Below are 18,691 nucleotides of genomic sequence, written 5' to 3' on the forward strand. Positions count from 1 at the left end.
CTAAATTAGGTACGGCTAGCGCAGATAGCTCTCGTGTAGTTTTTCGCGAAATAAAAAAAAAACAAAGCCTTCCGTCTTATTCTTTTACTTACTTTTTTCTTCCATTTGGACCCTCTCCTGCTCAAAATCCTGGATCTGCTCCCGAATTATTAGACAAAGCTCAGGTAATATTATTGGACAATCGAATAATTTTCAGTGACAGAGATAAAAAATCGCGAAAAACGTGCTTACTCTATAGCGACAGTGCAAACTTGAAATGATAAAGATAACGTTAATTCTACAAGTGCTTACCTTCATTGTTGAAAACACTGTTGATATAAGTTCTGTAGTTCGTACAAAGTACAGGCGGAGAAGAAAGTTTGTTTAAATCAGTCATTGTAAAGAAAACAAACTATATTATACAATGTTATGTATGTTCTATCATTGTAGAAATAAAACAAAAACAAAAAATGCTGTATTATCCAGAGCTCTAACATAACTTTATAGTAGATGGCGCTAACAGCAAAAACATTCAATGGAAGGTTAAGCTAGGCAGTTTATTGACAGCATATTATGTATAGCTAATATTTTAAGACAATTTGTCTGGTGTGGTTTTTATTGTCACTGTCAGTACGTATGAGTTGATTTTGGTGATATACTAGGAAACATAACTTATTTTGTTTTAAAATGTCATATAGATTTAGATTGAACTTTTGAAAATTCATTGATAAATTGGATCTTTTAGTCGTAGTCTGTTTAACGGTTTGTATATAATTTATAAATTTCATTTTCAGCTTTTTCAAGTATTTATTTATTAATTATTTTAATAGACTAGTTTAACATATAAGTTTTAACGATACTGCTTAAAAATAAAGTTAAACCAGAAAAGTTATTTGTAAATACTATTGCAGCTTACAAGTTATGATTTATACATTGCATCTTCAACTTTCAAGTTCAGTATGTTTTTGAAGATATGAATTTACATCAGCTAAATCTATATGCAAGATACTTGAGGGTGGATTTTTTTTATTAAAATATATCATGAAATAATTATTTTTATAGCTGTTTTAGTTTTCCGTAAATATATCACTGTATTCCTCAAGTAAACTCAACACTTTCACTTTTGTAATGCAGTTTCAGTTTCACCTACTTCGACACTTTTCAGTAACTAACAGTGAAAGTTATAAAATTAAAATAATGGAAAGAAGAGGCCTGGCATGGCCTGATGGTTAGGAAACTCAATTCACAATATGTGTATTAAGGATCAAACTATTAACAAACATGCTTGTCCTTTCTGCTGTAGAAGGTGTTATTATGTATGATCAATTACACTGTTTGCTCTTCCTGTTTTGTTATTATGCACAAAGCTACGTGCAGGTATTGAAACTCAGTTTCTAATGGTATAGGTCCACAAACATACTGCTGTGCCACCGGGGGACCACTGTTGTAAAGAGTAGCCCAAGAGTTGTTAGTGTGTGATTTTGACAAGCTACCTTTTTTCTAGTCTATCACTGCTAAATCAGGGGTGACTAGCAGTGTAGATGGCTCTTGAATAGCTTTCTGCAAAATTATGCAAACAAATATATAGGATGGAAAAAAATTAAAGTCTTGAAAATATACTCGAAGTAGAAGTGGTATCTGAAGTTTAATATTCAACTTAATCATTTGTCAAATTTGAATTGTGAGAAGAATTTAACTTTAATGCATTTAAAGTTGTCTTCTTAGAATAAAGGATATACAGTATTTACATTTTAAACTATCAAAATCACAAAATAAACAAAATGAATTTGCCACATATATATATATTTTTTATTTTTTTGGTTTAAACATTTTTAGCATGTTAGGGTTCATATATATATATATATCTTATGAAACTAAAACTCAAAATATGTGTGATAATTGTGGGATGCTTATTATGGCTAAGGTTTATTAGTTGTAATGATTTGATAATGAAATTAGCCAGATTCAGCCTCGATTTAGAAGAACTGTAGGTAATAGGCTAAATAGAATTTTAAGGATTGAACCTTCCTTGAAGCTAGTATAAGAAGAGTGGACACTTTTGATCTCTGTACTGAAGCCTTCATAATGTCAAAATAATTACAATTTTGAACATTCCCTACAAATTAAATCATTTAAAGCAGTGGTCCTCAAATATTTTGGGTATCAATTTTTGTTTAAACCTTTTATGAAATACCACGGAGGTTCAGTTCAAAAAACAAGGGAGGAAAGTATTTGGTTGTTGTTGTTGTTTGGGGGGGAGGGGTGAAGCTTTTGTCACATTCAGCCTTGATCTGTATTTATTTTCAATGATGTCAGAGTTGAGAATGCAGTTTCATCCCAGGTACGAAATTGTAAAAAACATTAGAAGATTTAAAGCAGTGTCAGGTAGTGATTTCCACTTTTTTCTAACTCTCAGTTAAAACCTTTTAAAGAGAAACTTTAAAAAACCTGTTACAAATTACCATCACAAGAAGAGTTAAGTTTTTTTCTTTTCTTTCATTAAAAAGTTTTCAGGACATTCTTCACTTCTCACAGACTAGCGGGCAGAGTAGTGTGTACAGGAGAAGCTTGGATTGGGCTAATTACAAATGTTATAACTTTTGCATTAATTTTTCTCCTGTACCACTGATATAATCTCCATGTACCACCAGTGGTACGACACAAATTCCTCACATAAAGTATAACTCATGGACAGTTGTGATTTTGATGTACTCGAGAGCCGTAGAAAGTAGGTAACGTCATATTGTGTGAGGCTTCCAGGGAAATTTGATATCGCATCTTATTTCTAGTCATGGGTTTAAATACCTAGTCGTACATCCTTCACACGTATCTCATGAAGTATCTTTTACTGAAATTTTCGTATCATTTTGAGTTAAGCAAATGGATGAGAGAAAGTAATCCTTCACCAGCTATATATTAGTGTACCTAGTAAAATAAGCATTATATAACTTACATATTGTGTACATTTATGTCTTGTATAAATAGTTTTTATCCAAGTTTAAATCAGATTAATTGTATATAAATCTGCTCAATAATATGTTAGGATTAACTAGATGTATTTTTTTGTCAGATTTGTTACATCTACAAAAGTGTATCAGTGTTAGGCTTAACTAGCTGTATTTTTGTCAGATTTGTTAGATTTTTTATCTGTGAAAGTATATCAATGTTAGGCTTTACTAGCTGTATTTTTATTCAGATTTGTTAGATTTTTTTACAATACATCTATGAAAGTATATCAGTGTTAGGCTTAACTAGTTGAATTTTTTTGTTAGATTTTTCACAATACATCCATAAAAGTGTATCAGTATTTATTAAAAAGGTATGTAATAAATAATTTATGTAATTAAATAATTTAATAAATAACTGGGTATGTAATAAATAATTTATGGAGTCTTTGTTCTATTAAGTAATGTATTTGCTAAAAGTAAAGTAATTTTCATAGCCATTTTAATATTGATGCTGTAAACGATGTGTCATATGAACAAGGCCTGCCTTTAGATTTTACTGTAAAGAAAGATGGCAATAGCTCGTCCACCTGGAATGGAGTTTGATCACAACTGGCCTGAAAGTGCAGAGTGTTTGACTCTCGATTTTGGCCCGTTTGAGACTGTTCATCGTTGGAGGAGAATGCCAGAATGTGATGAGTTTGTTGGGGCTCGGTGAGGTTTGAATCTTAACATTTATTATATTAAACAAACAAGCTGTGATTTTTTTGTAGTTATTTATGTAGTAGTTGCACATTCAACAATGTGAATTGATGTGATATAATGTATCATTCTTCTTATTATTACCTCTCACTCTCAGATCAAAACCGGTCTCCCCTCTAAACTCTCAAAGAACAATTTATTTACTCTGTTATACATACCAACCATTACCACATCTAAAGAAAACAATCCAAGTCCATTATGCTATCCATTATGTTTTACAATGTATTGTGTTTCCTACCATGTACTCAATATAAGAGTTATCTGGTATGGTTTACAAGGTATCATCCTTCTTACCTCTTATTTACGCACTAATCTGTACAATTACATTAGCGCAAAATTTTTCCTCTCTGTGGTTAATTTAAGATCGAACAACATTTCTTTTGTTTTTCAAATGTTCTCGGAAAGGATATTTGTAGAAAGTACTGCACATTCTAGAACAAAATTCTCCGGACATTTATTTCAATGTCCAAAGAAAAATTAATCATAAAAGTAGACTTAAATGAAAAGTTAAATCTCTGAACTAAATTTAAGAGATCTAAAATAGTCAGAAGCATTTTTAATTAACATTTGTTTTATATAGGTGGTACAGATTGTAACATATACATTTGTACTTATGGTAACATTTAGTGCTCAGTGAAATAGTGTATAATAACAGAATATAAACCACCCTCTACAGAAGGAGCAAGCATACCGTTGTAGCTTACAAGGACGCTATATACGTATTTGGAGGAGACAATGGGTGAGTTTAACTTGCAGTGCAAAGTAATTTTTCACAAAGAGATATGTGTGTGTTTGTGTGTACCTTTTAGGTGCTAAGAATGAGCTTGGAAACCTACTTTGTTTCACAGATGATTTGGCACAAGTTGATCTTTTAAAGTACTTACAATTATTTGGATTAAAAAATATATATATATATCGTAAAATCTTTTTTTAATGTTTCATAAATCATTTATGATTTTATAAGTTACCTGATCTTTTTTCCAAAAAAATCCAACTCAGGATAATGTATCTTACTTGGAGAAAACAGATAAAAAATTTCAGCTCTCTGAAAACTGCACTTCTAAACTGTCATCAGTCTTTAGATGTACAAATTTTCATGCATATTTATTGAGCCATTTCCTCAATTCTTGTGAAAATTAGGAGACATATGAGTTTCTTTCTCATTGTAAAACCTTTACTAATTATTATGACTTTGTGTTTGAATTACTAATTAATAAATAGACATGAATTATTTATTACATTTTATACAATGTATTCAAAGTGGCTATTTCCAGACATCATTACCTTGTGAAGAAAATATCTTATGCCATACAAATGCTTTCTTTTATCCTCGAAAAACAAAACAAGAACAGTATCTGACGTACACTTATGGCCAAAATTTATCACACAATAACATGTTTTTTTTTGAGGATGAAGAAATGTGTTTGTATGGTATAACTCGTTTTTGTCGTAAGGTATTAATTTTGATACTTTTAGTTTCAACTGTGTGTCAGTATCTAAAACAAAGCTTCAACAATAGCGAGATAAATAAACTAGAAACATGAACAAACGCGTCTGCAAGTCTTCTCATGGTTTTTCTTTGTAGCATTGCTTTTTAATGTGTTTTAAGTTAGGTTTGAATTAATTGATAAAAAGAAATGCATTGTACCAGCATGTATAAAAACAAGAAGAATGAGTAAATGTTTGGTTAATTGTAATGTGCCCTAACTGTTTATTGTTCTATATGTTTCCTACTCAAAATATATTGTGCAAACTGAAAAACTGATTTAACCAAGGACTTTTCAGACTTCAGTTACAAGTTAATTTCCATGAAATGTGTTAGAAAACTATATAAGGTTCTCAAGTTTTGATTTTATTGTGAAAGATATTACTACTTCTACAAATACAGATTCTATAATTACAATTTTAATTAATGTCAAAGTATTGTTGTACAATACTGATTGCTGTTCTGCTTTCATACAGGAAACACATGTTGAATGACTTGTTGAGATTCGATGTTAAGGATAAGTCTTGGGGCAGGTGAGTGCCTGAGGTCGTGCACATATTAAGGATGTTGTGATCGCTTTCATTTATTATGAGAGAAAACATTAAAATAAAATTAAAAGTGACCCTGAAGTGTGAGAAGGGCATACAATTAATGATGTAATATTAATACTACCTCCAAGCATTTTTTTTATTAGTATGATATTTCTGGCAGAATGCCTTTCCTCAGATGCGTTAAAACCATAAAAATTGGAATATATTAAACAAGTGGTAATAGTATTAAACTATAGGTATTGATTACATTAAATTGAAATATTCATAGATCTTGCTTTGTAATAAAAATTACTTAGATGTTAAAGGTTTTATTGATTTTTACTCATTTAATTATCATAGTGTGGAAGTGACTCGGAAGTTAACCGTTGTTAAGTTGGATTTTTTAACTTTTATTTCAAGACTTCCTAAGTTTGTCATTCACATCTTAAACATGTTATATGTAGTAACTGGAATAAGGATTTCTGTGTTTTTTATGTAATTATATTTTACTTTGATTAGCTTATAGTTTGTTTTTTGGGGTTGGGTGGTTTCAGAGCCTTTACAACAGGATGTCCTCCAGCACCAAGGTATCATCATTCTTCAGTTGTTCATGAAAACAGCATGTTTGTTTTTGGTAAGTTTTCCATTTGTTTTCAAAGTGCTTGGGATAGCCTAGTGGTTAGGGTGCTCGGATTGCTATCTGTGGGTTTTGAGTTCAAATCCCATCACTCTACATATGGCCAGGTGGTTAGGGCACTCGACTCGCAAGTTGAAGGTTGCGGGTTCAAATCCGTTGGTAAAAGAGTAGCCCAAGAGTTGGTGATGGGTGGTGATGATTAGCTGCCTTCCCTCTAGTCTTTCACTGATAAATTAGGAACAGCTAGCGCAGATAGCCCTCGTGCAGCTTTGCGCGAAATTTAAAACAAATAAACACCATACATATTTGTCTTTTTAGCCATAGGGGAGTTATAATGTGACACTCAATCCCAATATTTGATTAGAATACCTTTAGAGTTGGGAGTGGATGGTGTTAACTAGCTGCCTTCCCTCTAGTCCATCACTTCCAAATTAGGGACAGCTAGCATATATAGCTCTCGAGAAGTTTTGCCCAAATTTCAACAAAACGAAAATTGTTCTAGTTTTCGGGCAAATTTGGACCAAAATATACCCTGAATTCTTCCTCAACTAATATTAAATCTTTAATGTTTTTCAATAAAGCTATTTCTTAAATATAAAGCCTTTTAAAACTTCAAAAATGCGTAAAATATCTAAACTTATTTAACCTTCAGATATTTTCCATGGTATCTAGTAATTCCTACTTACAATTAAATATATTAATACAATATAGCTTTTCAATAAGTTTAGAGGTTTGGGATTTCTTTTTTAGTAATCTTAATACGTATCCTGCAAATAGTTTTTATTTATTAATTTACACAAAATCTAAATTACAAGTCCAGAGAAGCTTTAGTGTGATTATGAACTCTATTGTTAAAAAAATGTTTTACCATTTTCGGTATAGTATTCAATACACCAAAAAGACCAGAGGTAAAAAAAAACTTATTTCATTTTGACACCTCTCGTTGCTAGTTTTCCGTATCATTACCTCAATAATTGGATGTAGTTGACAAACCTCTGTTTGAATGGAGGTAATTCTTGCACGTGATGACTTGTTTAATAAAACATACTCATCTTGTGTTATTATTTATTGTGCTTTAATAAAACTCAATTTTTCAGGAGGCTACACGGGAGATATTCATTCTAACTCCAATTTAACAAACAAGAATGATCTTTTTGAATACAAGTTTACCACTGGTCTGTGGAGTGAATGGAGGTTTTTTGATGGAAAGTAAGCAATATTTCTGTTTTGTTTTATCAATGAATTTGTTTTGTAAGTGTAGTGTTTGTAAAGCTAAAGACCTTGTAAAAGTATCGAGATGAGAAATAGGTGTTTTTTTTTTTTAATACCACGCTTAATAAATTGTTGAAGGAAAATTGATTCATTCTCAGTATATATCTGACGTGTTAGTTGATGTAAAACAGATTTCATTTTCTATAAAATATTTAAAAATTTTTATTTCCTTATTGTTTTTATTTGGATATTAGTTTAGAGAAATGTCCATTGTTTCAGTTCGTCACAATGGTGAATTGACTTTTAAAGGTCAGATCGTGAAGAGTAAAATAAGCAGGAATTAGAACAGTTTGAAATGTTTATATAAAATACATGGTGTAGTTGTAGAATGTAATTTTTTTTTATTTTATAGAAAATCTTATACTAATCTGGTATAATAATAATTATTATTATTATTATTATTCTGGTACACTGAATAATATTTGTACTTGAAAATAATGAAAAATAATTATTCTGTATATTGGAAATTATATATATATATAATTAGACATAACTAACCAGCAGATTTAGGAAAAATGAAGTGTTTTTCTAAAAGACAAACTTATAATCTGGTAACATTTAATTATCATTTCTGTAAAACAAATGTAATTAATATTGTGTATATTAATAAAAAATTTAGTGTTTTTCTAAAAGACAAACTTATAATCTGGTAACATTTAATTATCATTTCTGTAAAACAAATGTTACTAATATTGTGTATATTAATAAAAAATGGAGTGTTTTTATAAAAGACAAAATTATAATCTGGTAACATTTAATTATCATTTCTGTAAAACAAATGTTATTAATATTGTGTATATTAATAAAAAATTGAGTGTTTTTATAAAAGACAAACTTATAATCTGGTAACATTTGTATGTTCCCAAATTTAAATTGGTATATAAACTCTTGCACGAACATAAAGTTGTTTTTATACGTTTAAAGTCGATGATGGTTTTTACAGTGTTCGTAGAATGCCAGTTCCACGATCTGCCCATGGTGCTGCAGTTTATGATGGTAAACTGTGGATATTTGCCGGCTACAATGGCAATGCCAGGTTAAATGACATGTGGACATTCTCTTTGTTAGGAGACTCAAAGTCGTGGGAAGAAGTAAGTACGAGCAACAAGGTCTGTTAACAGATTACAGGATTTTAGTTACGTAAGGTTTAAAATGTATGACAAAATACATAGACGCATGCCTCCTGAAACTGGTTATAAGTAGAAAAGAATTTTCTTGAATTTATTAAACCTAGCCACTGTACCTGTTCTACATGTGGGGAAGACACAGAGTTTCCCCATTGGATGACATGGTGGTGGGGGGGTGAGATCCAAATGTTGACCTCCTGTGTCAATCCCCAGGGTGCTATAATGGTATGTGCCAGGTTTTGTGGTAATCAGCCCAGCAATTTGTTGGTTATAAGTGGACACACAGACTTCAATGATGGTCTAGATTAGTGTGTATATATATATATGTGTTTCATTTTTTTGTCTCAACAAAATATTTAAACATATATTTTGTACATACATTATTGCTTATTCTTTAACACATCATGTACAGAGTAAGGCCCATGTGAAACAAAACTTTTATTTATATTTAATAAAGTACAGTATTTTTAAAGATACATTTTCTAATTGTTGAACATATACAAAGTTCTTGTTTAGTGGAAATATGTTTGGTACATGGCTACGTACAACATCTTTAGGCCTAACACAGGAATGAGAAATTTTGGGAATAAAATATAAGTACGTGTATGTCCATGTGTAAGTATTATTTTAATATGTTTTGTTAATTTCAGGTTCCTCAACGGGGAGATTGTCCCCCCACATGTTGCAACTTTCCAGTGGCTGTAGCAAGAGATAGTATGTTTGTGTTTTCTGGTCAGAGTGGTGCCAAGATAACAAACAGTCTCTTTCAGTTTCATTTCAAGGAGAAATAGTACGTAATCTTGTTAACTGAAAACTAACATCATCTCTGTCATGCCTGTCCCGAGAAAATGAAGTTTTTCCACATATTATTAAAAAATAGAAGAAATTGAAATTTAATTAATTAAAAATTAATTAATTAAAAAAGTATTGATTTTGGACTGATTTCGGCATACTTCAAACAAAATCATTATTTTTTTTGTGAATAACGTGAACTTTTTCTGAGCATAATACAGCACTGGTAACCCCTTAGGAAAAAAAGTCATAGTAGTTTTGAATAAATTATTGCTAACTTGACCTTGTAACTTGAGATACAATACGAATATAGTTTTATCGATTTTTAGCCAATCACATTTTGTCAACCTCATTTGTCATGATGTGATGTCTAATCCCAGCTTCAAGAAGACATAGAATATTGACATAAGTACACAAGGAAAGCCAGTATTGGTTCTAGTTCAACAGAGATTTATTTAGAAATTGGAAAAAAGTGATAAAATCTAAGCATGGTGATATTTTTCTAGAAAAAAAAATTGTTTGTTAACAATTTTTGCTACAAGTACAATACTGATTTTTTTTTTAAAACTTTTCTTTATCATTTTATACTTCATTTGAAATTTAATGTTTCCATATGATAGGAACAGAAATGTTTTTTGTGGAAACAAAATGAGATAGGCTTAATTAAATCATTTAGCATTTGACCATAGCAAGTTTTGGTTTGCTAACAAGGCTGCTCTGTTAGGCCTTTTTGTTACTTGGATCTTATTGGCCTAAGTAACCACTTGGATGTTCAAAGAAAATCACTGAAAATAAATGTAAAAAAAATATATAACAGGTTTAAAGCTTATTACATTTGTTAAATAAAACCTTCTGATAAACAGTTAAAAAAAAAGTAAGCTTGCTTATGATTTTGGTGTGATAAAGTTCTTTTAATTGTAGACAACTGATTATAAACACAGTGACTCTACGTGCAATGTTTTTTAAATCAAAACAAAGATAAAATTTACAATTTTATAAGATAAAAACCTTCTAGGATAATTTAACATTGATAATTAAAATCTGCAACAAATGTAAACATTTTTAATTGTTTTTTTTTAAAGAAATATATCACAATGAAATACTTTCAAAATTTCAAAGCTGTAACTTCAGACAATGTTTTGGTTTGAATTTTGCACAAAACTACACGAGGGGTATCTGCGCTAGCCATCCCTAATTTAGCAGTGTAAGACTAAAGGGAAGGCAGCTAGTCATCACCATCCACTACCAACTCTTTGGCTACTTTTTTACCAACGAAAAGTGGGATTCACTGTCAAATTATAATGCCCCCATGGCTGAAAGGGTGACCATGTTTAATGGGATGGGGATTCGAATCCACGACCCTCAGATTGCTAATTGAGTACTCTAACCATCTGGCCATGCTGGGCCAATTTCATACAAATGTTACATAAAAAATAAATATTTTATTTGCAGAAGCTACAATATAAACTGTTTTTAAAGTTTCAAGCTAGTTTTTTTTCTTTGCAATAAGATAAAATAAACCTTTCAACAGATGCATTGAATCGATGCACCTGGATCTGGTAGACTTTTATTTAATGATTGTCTTATTGTAGATATTCATCGTCTATTTTAACTAATTTCAATTCCAGCTGGACTCGAATATCTACTGACCATATATTACGTGGAGCTCCACCACCACCAACACGCCGCTATGGACACACGATGGTGGCATTTGATCGTCATCTTTACGTCTTTGGTGGTGCAGCAGACAGTACTTTACCTAATGACCTACACTGGTTAGTAAACTTTGTATTATACTTTTGACAGTAAAAACTTGATGATATCAGCATATTACAGTGTAAGAATGAGTTTTTTTTGGTTTATGTGGCATGTATAAATTTCATTAATTTTATGTATATTTATATCAAAGTATCGTCATTTCTTCCAACACAGGTTTCAAGAGTATCTGTAACTTGTAATTTTATATCTAATGGTTTCCTAATAGATTGTGATTTTGTAAAATATTTCAAATAAAAAGACAAAAGAAAAGAATAAGGGAATTTTGTCCACTCTTCAAGTCTTGTATTTCCACGTATTGTGTTCTTCTTATCCTACAAATGTTAAAAACCACAAAAATGACCAGAATCTTAACTCCTCTATAACATACACCGAAATTAATGTTCCATCTTCAGTTATGGAAAGTGCCTTTAATCATAAATTCAGCATCCTGAGAACCTTTGGGTATGAAAGCTGGTCTTTTAAGCCTCTCTTTCTTGTGATCTTTGAGTCATGGGAGTCACATTACAATATGCAACCACATCTTACTCTTCTTGTGCCTGTACAATGCAAGTAGTACTAAGCTAGTATAGGTGGTCACACTGAATCCAGAGAGAGCACATTTTAATACTTGGTGGTTGTGAATCTTTCCATGGAGAAGACTATCTGGTTAACTGCTTACTCGTATATCGTAAAGTCTGTTCTCAGAGAGACGTGCGTGTATGACACTGCCTGCTTCGGGTAGTATATACCCAATGTCAATGACTACAGGCATTCTTTGGACAATTTTGCAAAGTTGAAAGTCACATTACCTGCTTCAGTCTTTTTCCACGATGACTTCTTTTACAATAAACCCTCAGATTTTACAGTCTCTTGGAGTGTATTGTATTGTTTCACCAGTTGAGTGTCAGCATTAGAATGAGCTCCTGTCTTTTATAATAGAACAAGTTAATAACAGTTGAAAATAGCATTACAGTTATTACAGAATATGAAAGGTGGTAAATTCTATGTCCAGTAACTTCCACTGTTTTACACAGCAATTTAATGCTTCTACTGACTGATGCACTTCTGTTACAAGCATTTAAAGATTGGATTCCTTTTTAAGATGCTGGTTATATTCCTCTTGCAAAAACAGAATGGCATGAAGGAAAGTTAATGCATACATAAATCTTCTTTCTGCAATAACTACATTATGCTGTTGTAATCAGTTGACAATGCTTTTTAACATAATTTTGGAATATGTAATGATTAATTAATCTTTATTTTTCTGATCAACAAAATACTGACTAAAGACAAACAGAATGTACCTGTCAGTAGGTTCAACTACCATTGGTTTGACAAGTGGCTTCTGTTTGTGCATGCTGTAACTTCACTTCTGAAATGCACACTTGGAATTTTTCTGTACGTGTTCATGTGTGTCATATAAACACGAAGAAGACAACATCTTTGACCCCATGCAAGAGGATGGATATGAACAGGTGATATGTCGAGATCCAAGATAGAGAGGAACGAAATTGTTCACCAAACAGAATGAATCTAATGTGTTGTACAGCAGAAATATTTTCAAAACTCAGAACTGTAAAAAGAATTCTATTGGTAACCAAATACAGATTTTAATGAGGAGAACCTCCCCAAATAAATGTTTACAGAACTTACATGTTTATTCCTCAAGGTGAAATCCTTGTCGGCATGTCAGCAAAACTGAAACTTGGTCAGTCTAGTCAGATTGAAGGAATCATCATTAAAACTTCTGTGTAAGATCTATTGAAGTTTATTCCAACTTTTCTTTATTAGCTGTACCCTTTTAAAGATCAATCAAATCTGTTAATAGGATATCATCTACATCCTGCAGGAAAAGATTTCATAAACTTGTTGTGTTAAATGCTATCTTTAAATTTCCCACTAACTATTCGAAAAAAGTTGTCGTGGATTTTTACGAAAATATTTTTTAAATCTTCTAGTTTCGACTTGGACTCGCAACTTTGGTCAATAATCCAGCCATCACCGGATAGTGAGGTCAGTTAGTAAATATCATATCAAAGCTATCAAGAGTACAGTTCCAGTTGCTTTTAAGGATAGCATGAAAATAATTGTTTTTAATTGCGATTTAACAAACTTTTCAATATGAAATGCATTATGCAGTATATAAAGTATAATTATAATGTTCGTATTATTCAGATAACCACTCTTTATTTTAAATGTTTTTTTTAAGGACAATTATTATAAAAACTTCGTTTTTAATTTCCTTTTTCAAGTTTAGATGAACAAATTGCTTTACGACATTTTTCTCGAAAACTGTCACTTTACTTTATTCAAATCCCTTCATTACTTTTCAAATTTTGTTTAGTTGGATCACATACATAATGTTTATTTCTAGGTTTACAAGGACTAAATGTATATGCATTTATTTTTGTTTGTCAGTCCCTTAATCCTTTGGATGCTATAATGGGATTTATTTGACTTAACATTTATAAACATTTGGTGAAACAAGTGGATTTACCCCATCGTGTCACAAAAACTTTACAGTTTAGTGTAACAATTAGAGTACTCGCATGTCCTTGAATTTCCTGCCTTAGTACTACACGTGCGTACATCACCGAGCAAAAGTGGATTTTGTTAGTGGATAATTAACACTTTTCAATAATCCACCCAAAATTTAATTACACACTAAAAGGGTTAACTTTGTGCTATAAATATCATTCTTCTTCAAATGTTTTGTTTTGAGGACTTAACTTGCATTACAAAGACATTGTATATATATATACACACAGATATTGTTAACTTTTCTTCAAAGAAATGAAACTTAAATTTTGTCGTTTTTAAAGTTGAGGACATTTCCTTTTAAAGATTAGCTGGTTGATTTTAAGAAAATTGATGCGTTAATCGTCAGGTACCTTCGGGAAGACTTTTTCATGCTGCAGCTGTGATTGGGGATGCCATGTACATATTTGGAGGAACTGTTGACAACAACGTTCGTAGTGGAGAAATGTTTCGCTTCCAGTTCTCCTGTTATCCTAAATGTACCCTACACGAAGATTTTGGTAAATTATTAGAGAGTCGGCAGTTCTGTGACGTAGAGTTCTTGGTGGGAGAGGTGAGTGAATAATAAAAATCATAAATCTTTAATTCATTATAAATTAGTGTTTAAAGTTAATGTATAGTTACTGAAAAAAGAGTGAAATCATTGTTGCAGTGTTAAACATTGTTACAGTTTCTTTTCGGTGAAAAGTGGGAAATTTCCGTGTAATAATGTTTTCCAGTCGTGGAGTTTAAACAGTTTTTTTTACAATCTTCCCTTTGAGTTTAAAAGTAGAAGTTGTTGAGTTTATACTGTGTCGTATATAACTATAATAATTTTGAATATTGTTATGCAGTTTAACCCTGAGATTTGTTGACTTAAAGTGTAGTTTTTAAACATTAATATCCTTTTTTTTGTCTTAAGCTTAAAAGATAATAGTTGTTAAAGTACATGTAGGTCTACAAACAAATTTTAATAATTTTGTTAAACTGTGGATAACTTACATTCTTGGGCGTAGGAAGAGCACAAGATTCCTGCACACATAGGGTTTGTTGCAGCTCGTTCCCATTGGTTAAGAAACAAGGTTCGACAAGCAAGAGACAGACACAGAGAAATGGTAAGATAGACTAATATAGCTTTACACTTATTATTGTGTTAAATACATACTTTAACTCTCTCCCATGGGCTCGGTCAATTTGACTGACCACGTGACTTTTTTGTACTCGTATAAAGTCTTTATAGACTTGACGCAGTGTGTATATCTTAACAAAATTTGTTAGTCTTTCAGTAAATATTATAAGCCTTTCACATACAAAAAATCTTATTTTTTTAGGGAAGTATTTTTAATAAACTAAAAGAAGATTTGTCCATGAATATATTGAGTATTTATTTTGAATAGTTCGTGTGCAAAATGATTTTCATGTTAAGATTAAAAATACTTTTCTTCATCTCAAAAATCTCAAATTTCATTTGTGTAAAAGCCTAAAACCTCCTAAATACATTTCAAATGTTTGTTTTCAGTAAAACTTTATACTTTATCTGTTATTTTCTCGACCCTAACTCTATACGAGGTTGGTCAATTTGACTGACCTTGTAACCACCAAAAAAAATCGTAATAAGTCTAAATTACCCTCCTTTTCTTTCTAGAATGATTTCAAATGTAGCATGAAACTACAATCATTTATCCTAAGTAGTTTTAAACTCGTAACAGTATACATCTATTTATAATTAGATTTCATTGTTTTATTGCCCTTTGAACTATGTCTAACCACTAAAACTCATGCCATTATAAGTTGTAAATCACTTGTAGAACGTGCAGCTCACTTTACGCTATCAAATTACATTACTCGCAAGCTACACAAAAGCTGCTTACGTGTGCCTCGTGAAATATTTTTATTATATTAGTATTATTGTTTATTTTACCTAATTTAACCTTAACTAGCTTAAAAAGATCTTTATTTTTACATTTTAGTTATTTTATAATAATAATTAAAGAATTAACTTGAAAAACAAGAAATAAAGTACTTACCTGAGTATTCTTTTTTTTTTCTGTCGACTATCAATGACATTTAACCCTACTTTTTTGTACTAATGGTAGTAGTGCATTAAATATTTTTTATTTAATTAAATAATGCTCCAAATAACATGCAAAAAGCAGACAATTTCTTCTAACAAGCACAATGTTTCTGGATTTTTAACTATGTGACAAGAGCCATTACAAATTCACCCAAGCTAGCTGTTGTCATTCCCGTGAGAACAAAAGTTGTATTACAAGTGAAATTGGCTATCCTGTGTTCAGAACACAACATAATAGAAAACATCATTTGATAGATGAAAACCTTGGCTTTCTATTGGTTATAGGTGATATATAATTAAACATAAGACAAATCCTGAAAGAGAGGGTGTGGCAGGAGGGATCTGATTTTCTATTTGATAGTTCTCTAACCAAACAAAATTGAAGTCTATAAAAAATTATGGTTTGTCTGAGCAGTGACGATTATATATTGAGTAATTTATGTTTAATTTTGCAGTTTTTGGAGGGGATGGTGGATAAAATAGAGATGAGAAGATACCTAGAGAAAATGTGTCATGTGTGTGTCATATTATAGGAAATTCAGGATTCTATTAAATATTGCCTTATAAAATTAAGAACTTAAAACATATACTATTAAAATATGGATTATTAGCTAAGATTTGATGCTATACTAATTAGTTTAACATAAACAAAAAGTAGTTTGATAAAATTTTTAATGTAAAACACTAAAACCTTGTGTCATGTGCAGTAAAGTATACCTGTAGCGAGAGGATTAAAGAACAAGCTTTACATTTATTATTGTGTTAAATACATACTTTAAGGAAAAAGGTTTGATGAGTACAAAATACGTTGTTTTTTGTCGAGCAGCTGGAGCAAACTGCTGTGAGTGACTACCACCCAATGTCAGGAAAGCGGAACACACTTTTACTGCAGGTCAAGTTGAAAGATGCTGTTCCTGAAGCTTTTGAACTTGTTCTTACTTACATTTATACTGACCGTATAGACCCAACTAAGAAAAGTAAGCTGGTTTTATGTCATTGTAGTTTAAAATCATTCTGTATTTGATTGCGTTTACTACATCTTTGTATGGATACTCTTTTTCAATTGGATGTTTATCCATGCATAAAAGGAGTTCTGAATTGTTATTTATGAGTTGTTAAAACCTGTATGTTACCGTTTTTAATTCAAGAAAATGAAGCGAACATAAAAAACAAAAGCTATATCACCCACATTTTGGTTATATTGATGTGACTCGCTAGGATGTAACCGTTTACTACACGGTGCATGACTCACTAGGATGTAACCGTTTACTACATGGTGCATGACTCACTAGGAATGTAACCGTTTACTACATGGTGCATGACTCACTAGAATGTAACCGTTTACTACACGGTGCATGACTCACTAGAATGTAACCGTTTACTACACGGTGCATGACTCACTAGAATGTAACTGTTTACTACACGGTGCATGACTCGCTAGGATGTAACCATTTACTACATAGTGCATGACTCACTAGAATGTAACCGTTTACTACACCGCGCATAACTCGCTAGGATGTAACCATTTACTACATGGTGAATGATAGAATCACAGTATTACTCTGTTCAGCGACGAAAAGTACGATTGTTTTTCACTACTTCCTTTGATGAAACTCTTCATCCATCACTTGTAAACATGAGACAATCATTTATCACGAAAAAAAACTAAGATTGTTGCATATCACAAACAGTTGACTGTTTCTTGCTGTAATGTGAAAACCACTTGTAAGGTTTCAAATATCACAGTGAATATAGGCTTCAAATGTGTCTGTATTCTGTTATTCACAGATTTAAATTTAAAAACCTGCTAAGAAAGATGTACATAAATGACCTGTCTCAAACTGGATCTCGTCCAACCTGCAGCCAGGTCTCACTTGGCCCCCTAGTATTGGAAGGATTTCTTAGTTAAAATTTAGATTTGTAAATTCACGTTTTAAATAGGCTGTGTATTATTTGTATTTTACTTATAGTATTTATTACAATACTGTAAACATGCAGTGGACAGATGTTTTGAAGTGTTGTAAAAAAGCAGACTAATCAATGCACAATCAAACTTTTTCCTCAAGCTTAACACAGATCAGGACTGCCCAACTTTCAACCAGTGAAGCCAGGTTGCAATTTACTAATCTGCTCACTGGCTGAAATGCTAATTAAATATCTATAATGTTGGAACATATGGTGTCAGATATTTAAAACTTTTAATGTATAATGATATGGTATATCAATCTTTTTTTTTTGGTATTTTAGACGCTTTTTTCTTATTTATTAGTTCTTTTCTCCTTATTAGGTAGAGATCCACTTAGTAACAAGATTGTTCTTTTAATGATGGATGTTTACCGACTAGCTGTACAGGTGAGATAAAACTTTTGGTAATTCGTCACATCTATTTGTTTTTTAATGATGGATGTTTACCGATTAGCTGTACAGGTGAGATAATACTTTCGGTAATTCTTCACTTCTAATTGTTCTTTTAATGATGGATGTTTACGGACTAGCTGTACAGGTGAGATAATACTTTTGGTAATTCTTCACATCTATTTGTTCTTTTAATGATGGATGTTTACGGACTAGCTGTACAGGTGAGATAAAACTTTTGGTAATTCTTCACATCTATTTGTTCTTTTAATGATGGATGTTTACAGACTAGCTGTACAGCTGAGATAAAACTTTTGGTAATTCTTCACATCTATTTGTTCTTTTAATGATGGATGTTTACTGACTAGCTGTACAGGTGAGATAAAACTTTTGGTAATTCTTCACATCTATTTGTTCTTTTAATGATGGATGTTTACTGACTAGCTGTACAGGTGAG

General features: G+C 31.3%; 1 protein-coding gene across 4 annotated transcripts in view; it reads left to right on the forward strand.

Annotated features, from left to right (window-relative positions):
- Nucleotides 1-495: 495 nt before the first annotated feature.
- The window catches only part of LOC106472396 (leucine-zipper-like transcriptional regulator 1), a 34,525-nt gene continuing 16,329 nt past the window's right edge, over nucleotides 496-18,691 (forward strand). For 3 of the 4 annotated variants that reach the window (XM_013933040.2, XM_022400974.1, XM_022400976.1), the window contains exons 1-14: nucleotides 496-609; nucleotides 3,478-3,638; nucleotides 4,363-4,425; nucleotides 5,649-5,705; nucleotides 6,257-6,336; nucleotides 7,437-7,548; nucleotides 8,555-8,702; nucleotides 9,389-9,528; nucleotides 11,159-11,305; nucleotides 13,247-13,301; nucleotides 14,176-14,379; nucleotides 14,822-14,920; nucleotides 16,706-16,856; nucleotides 18,167-18,231. In XM_013933040.2, the coding sequence (XP_013788494.1) occupies nucleotides 3,496-3,638; nucleotides 4,363-4,425; nucleotides 5,649-5,705; nucleotides 6,257-6,336; nucleotides 7,437-7,548; nucleotides 8,555-8,702; nucleotides 9,389-9,528; nucleotides 11,159-11,305; nucleotides 13,247-13,301; nucleotides 14,176-14,379; nucleotides 14,822-14,920; nucleotides 16,706-16,856; nucleotides 18,167-18,231 (1,464 nt within the window). In that variant the 5' untranslated portion in view covers nucleotides 496-609; nucleotides 3,478-3,495. Of the gene's footprint in view, nucleotides 610-3,421; nucleotides 3,639-4,362; nucleotides 4,426-5,648; nucleotides 5,706-6,256; nucleotides 6,337-7,436; nucleotides 7,549-8,554; nucleotides 8,703-9,388; nucleotides 9,529-11,158; nucleotides 11,306-13,246; nucleotides 13,302-14,175; nucleotides 14,380-14,821; nucleotides 14,921-16,705; nucleotides 16,857-18,166; nucleotides 18,232-18,691 lie in introns of all 4 variants that reach the window. The other variant, XM_022400975.1, reaches the window with a different exon arrangement.

The sequence above is a fragment of the Limulus polyphemus genome, unplaced genomic scaffold (genome assembly GCF_000517525.1).
Source record: "Limulus polyphemus unplaced genomic scaffold, Limulus_polyphemus-2.1.2 Scaffold5298, whole genome shotgun sequence".
In the NCBI taxonomy this organism is placed as follows: Eukaryota; Metazoa; Arthropoda; class Merostomata; order Xiphosura; family Limulidae; genus Limulus; species Limulus polyphemus.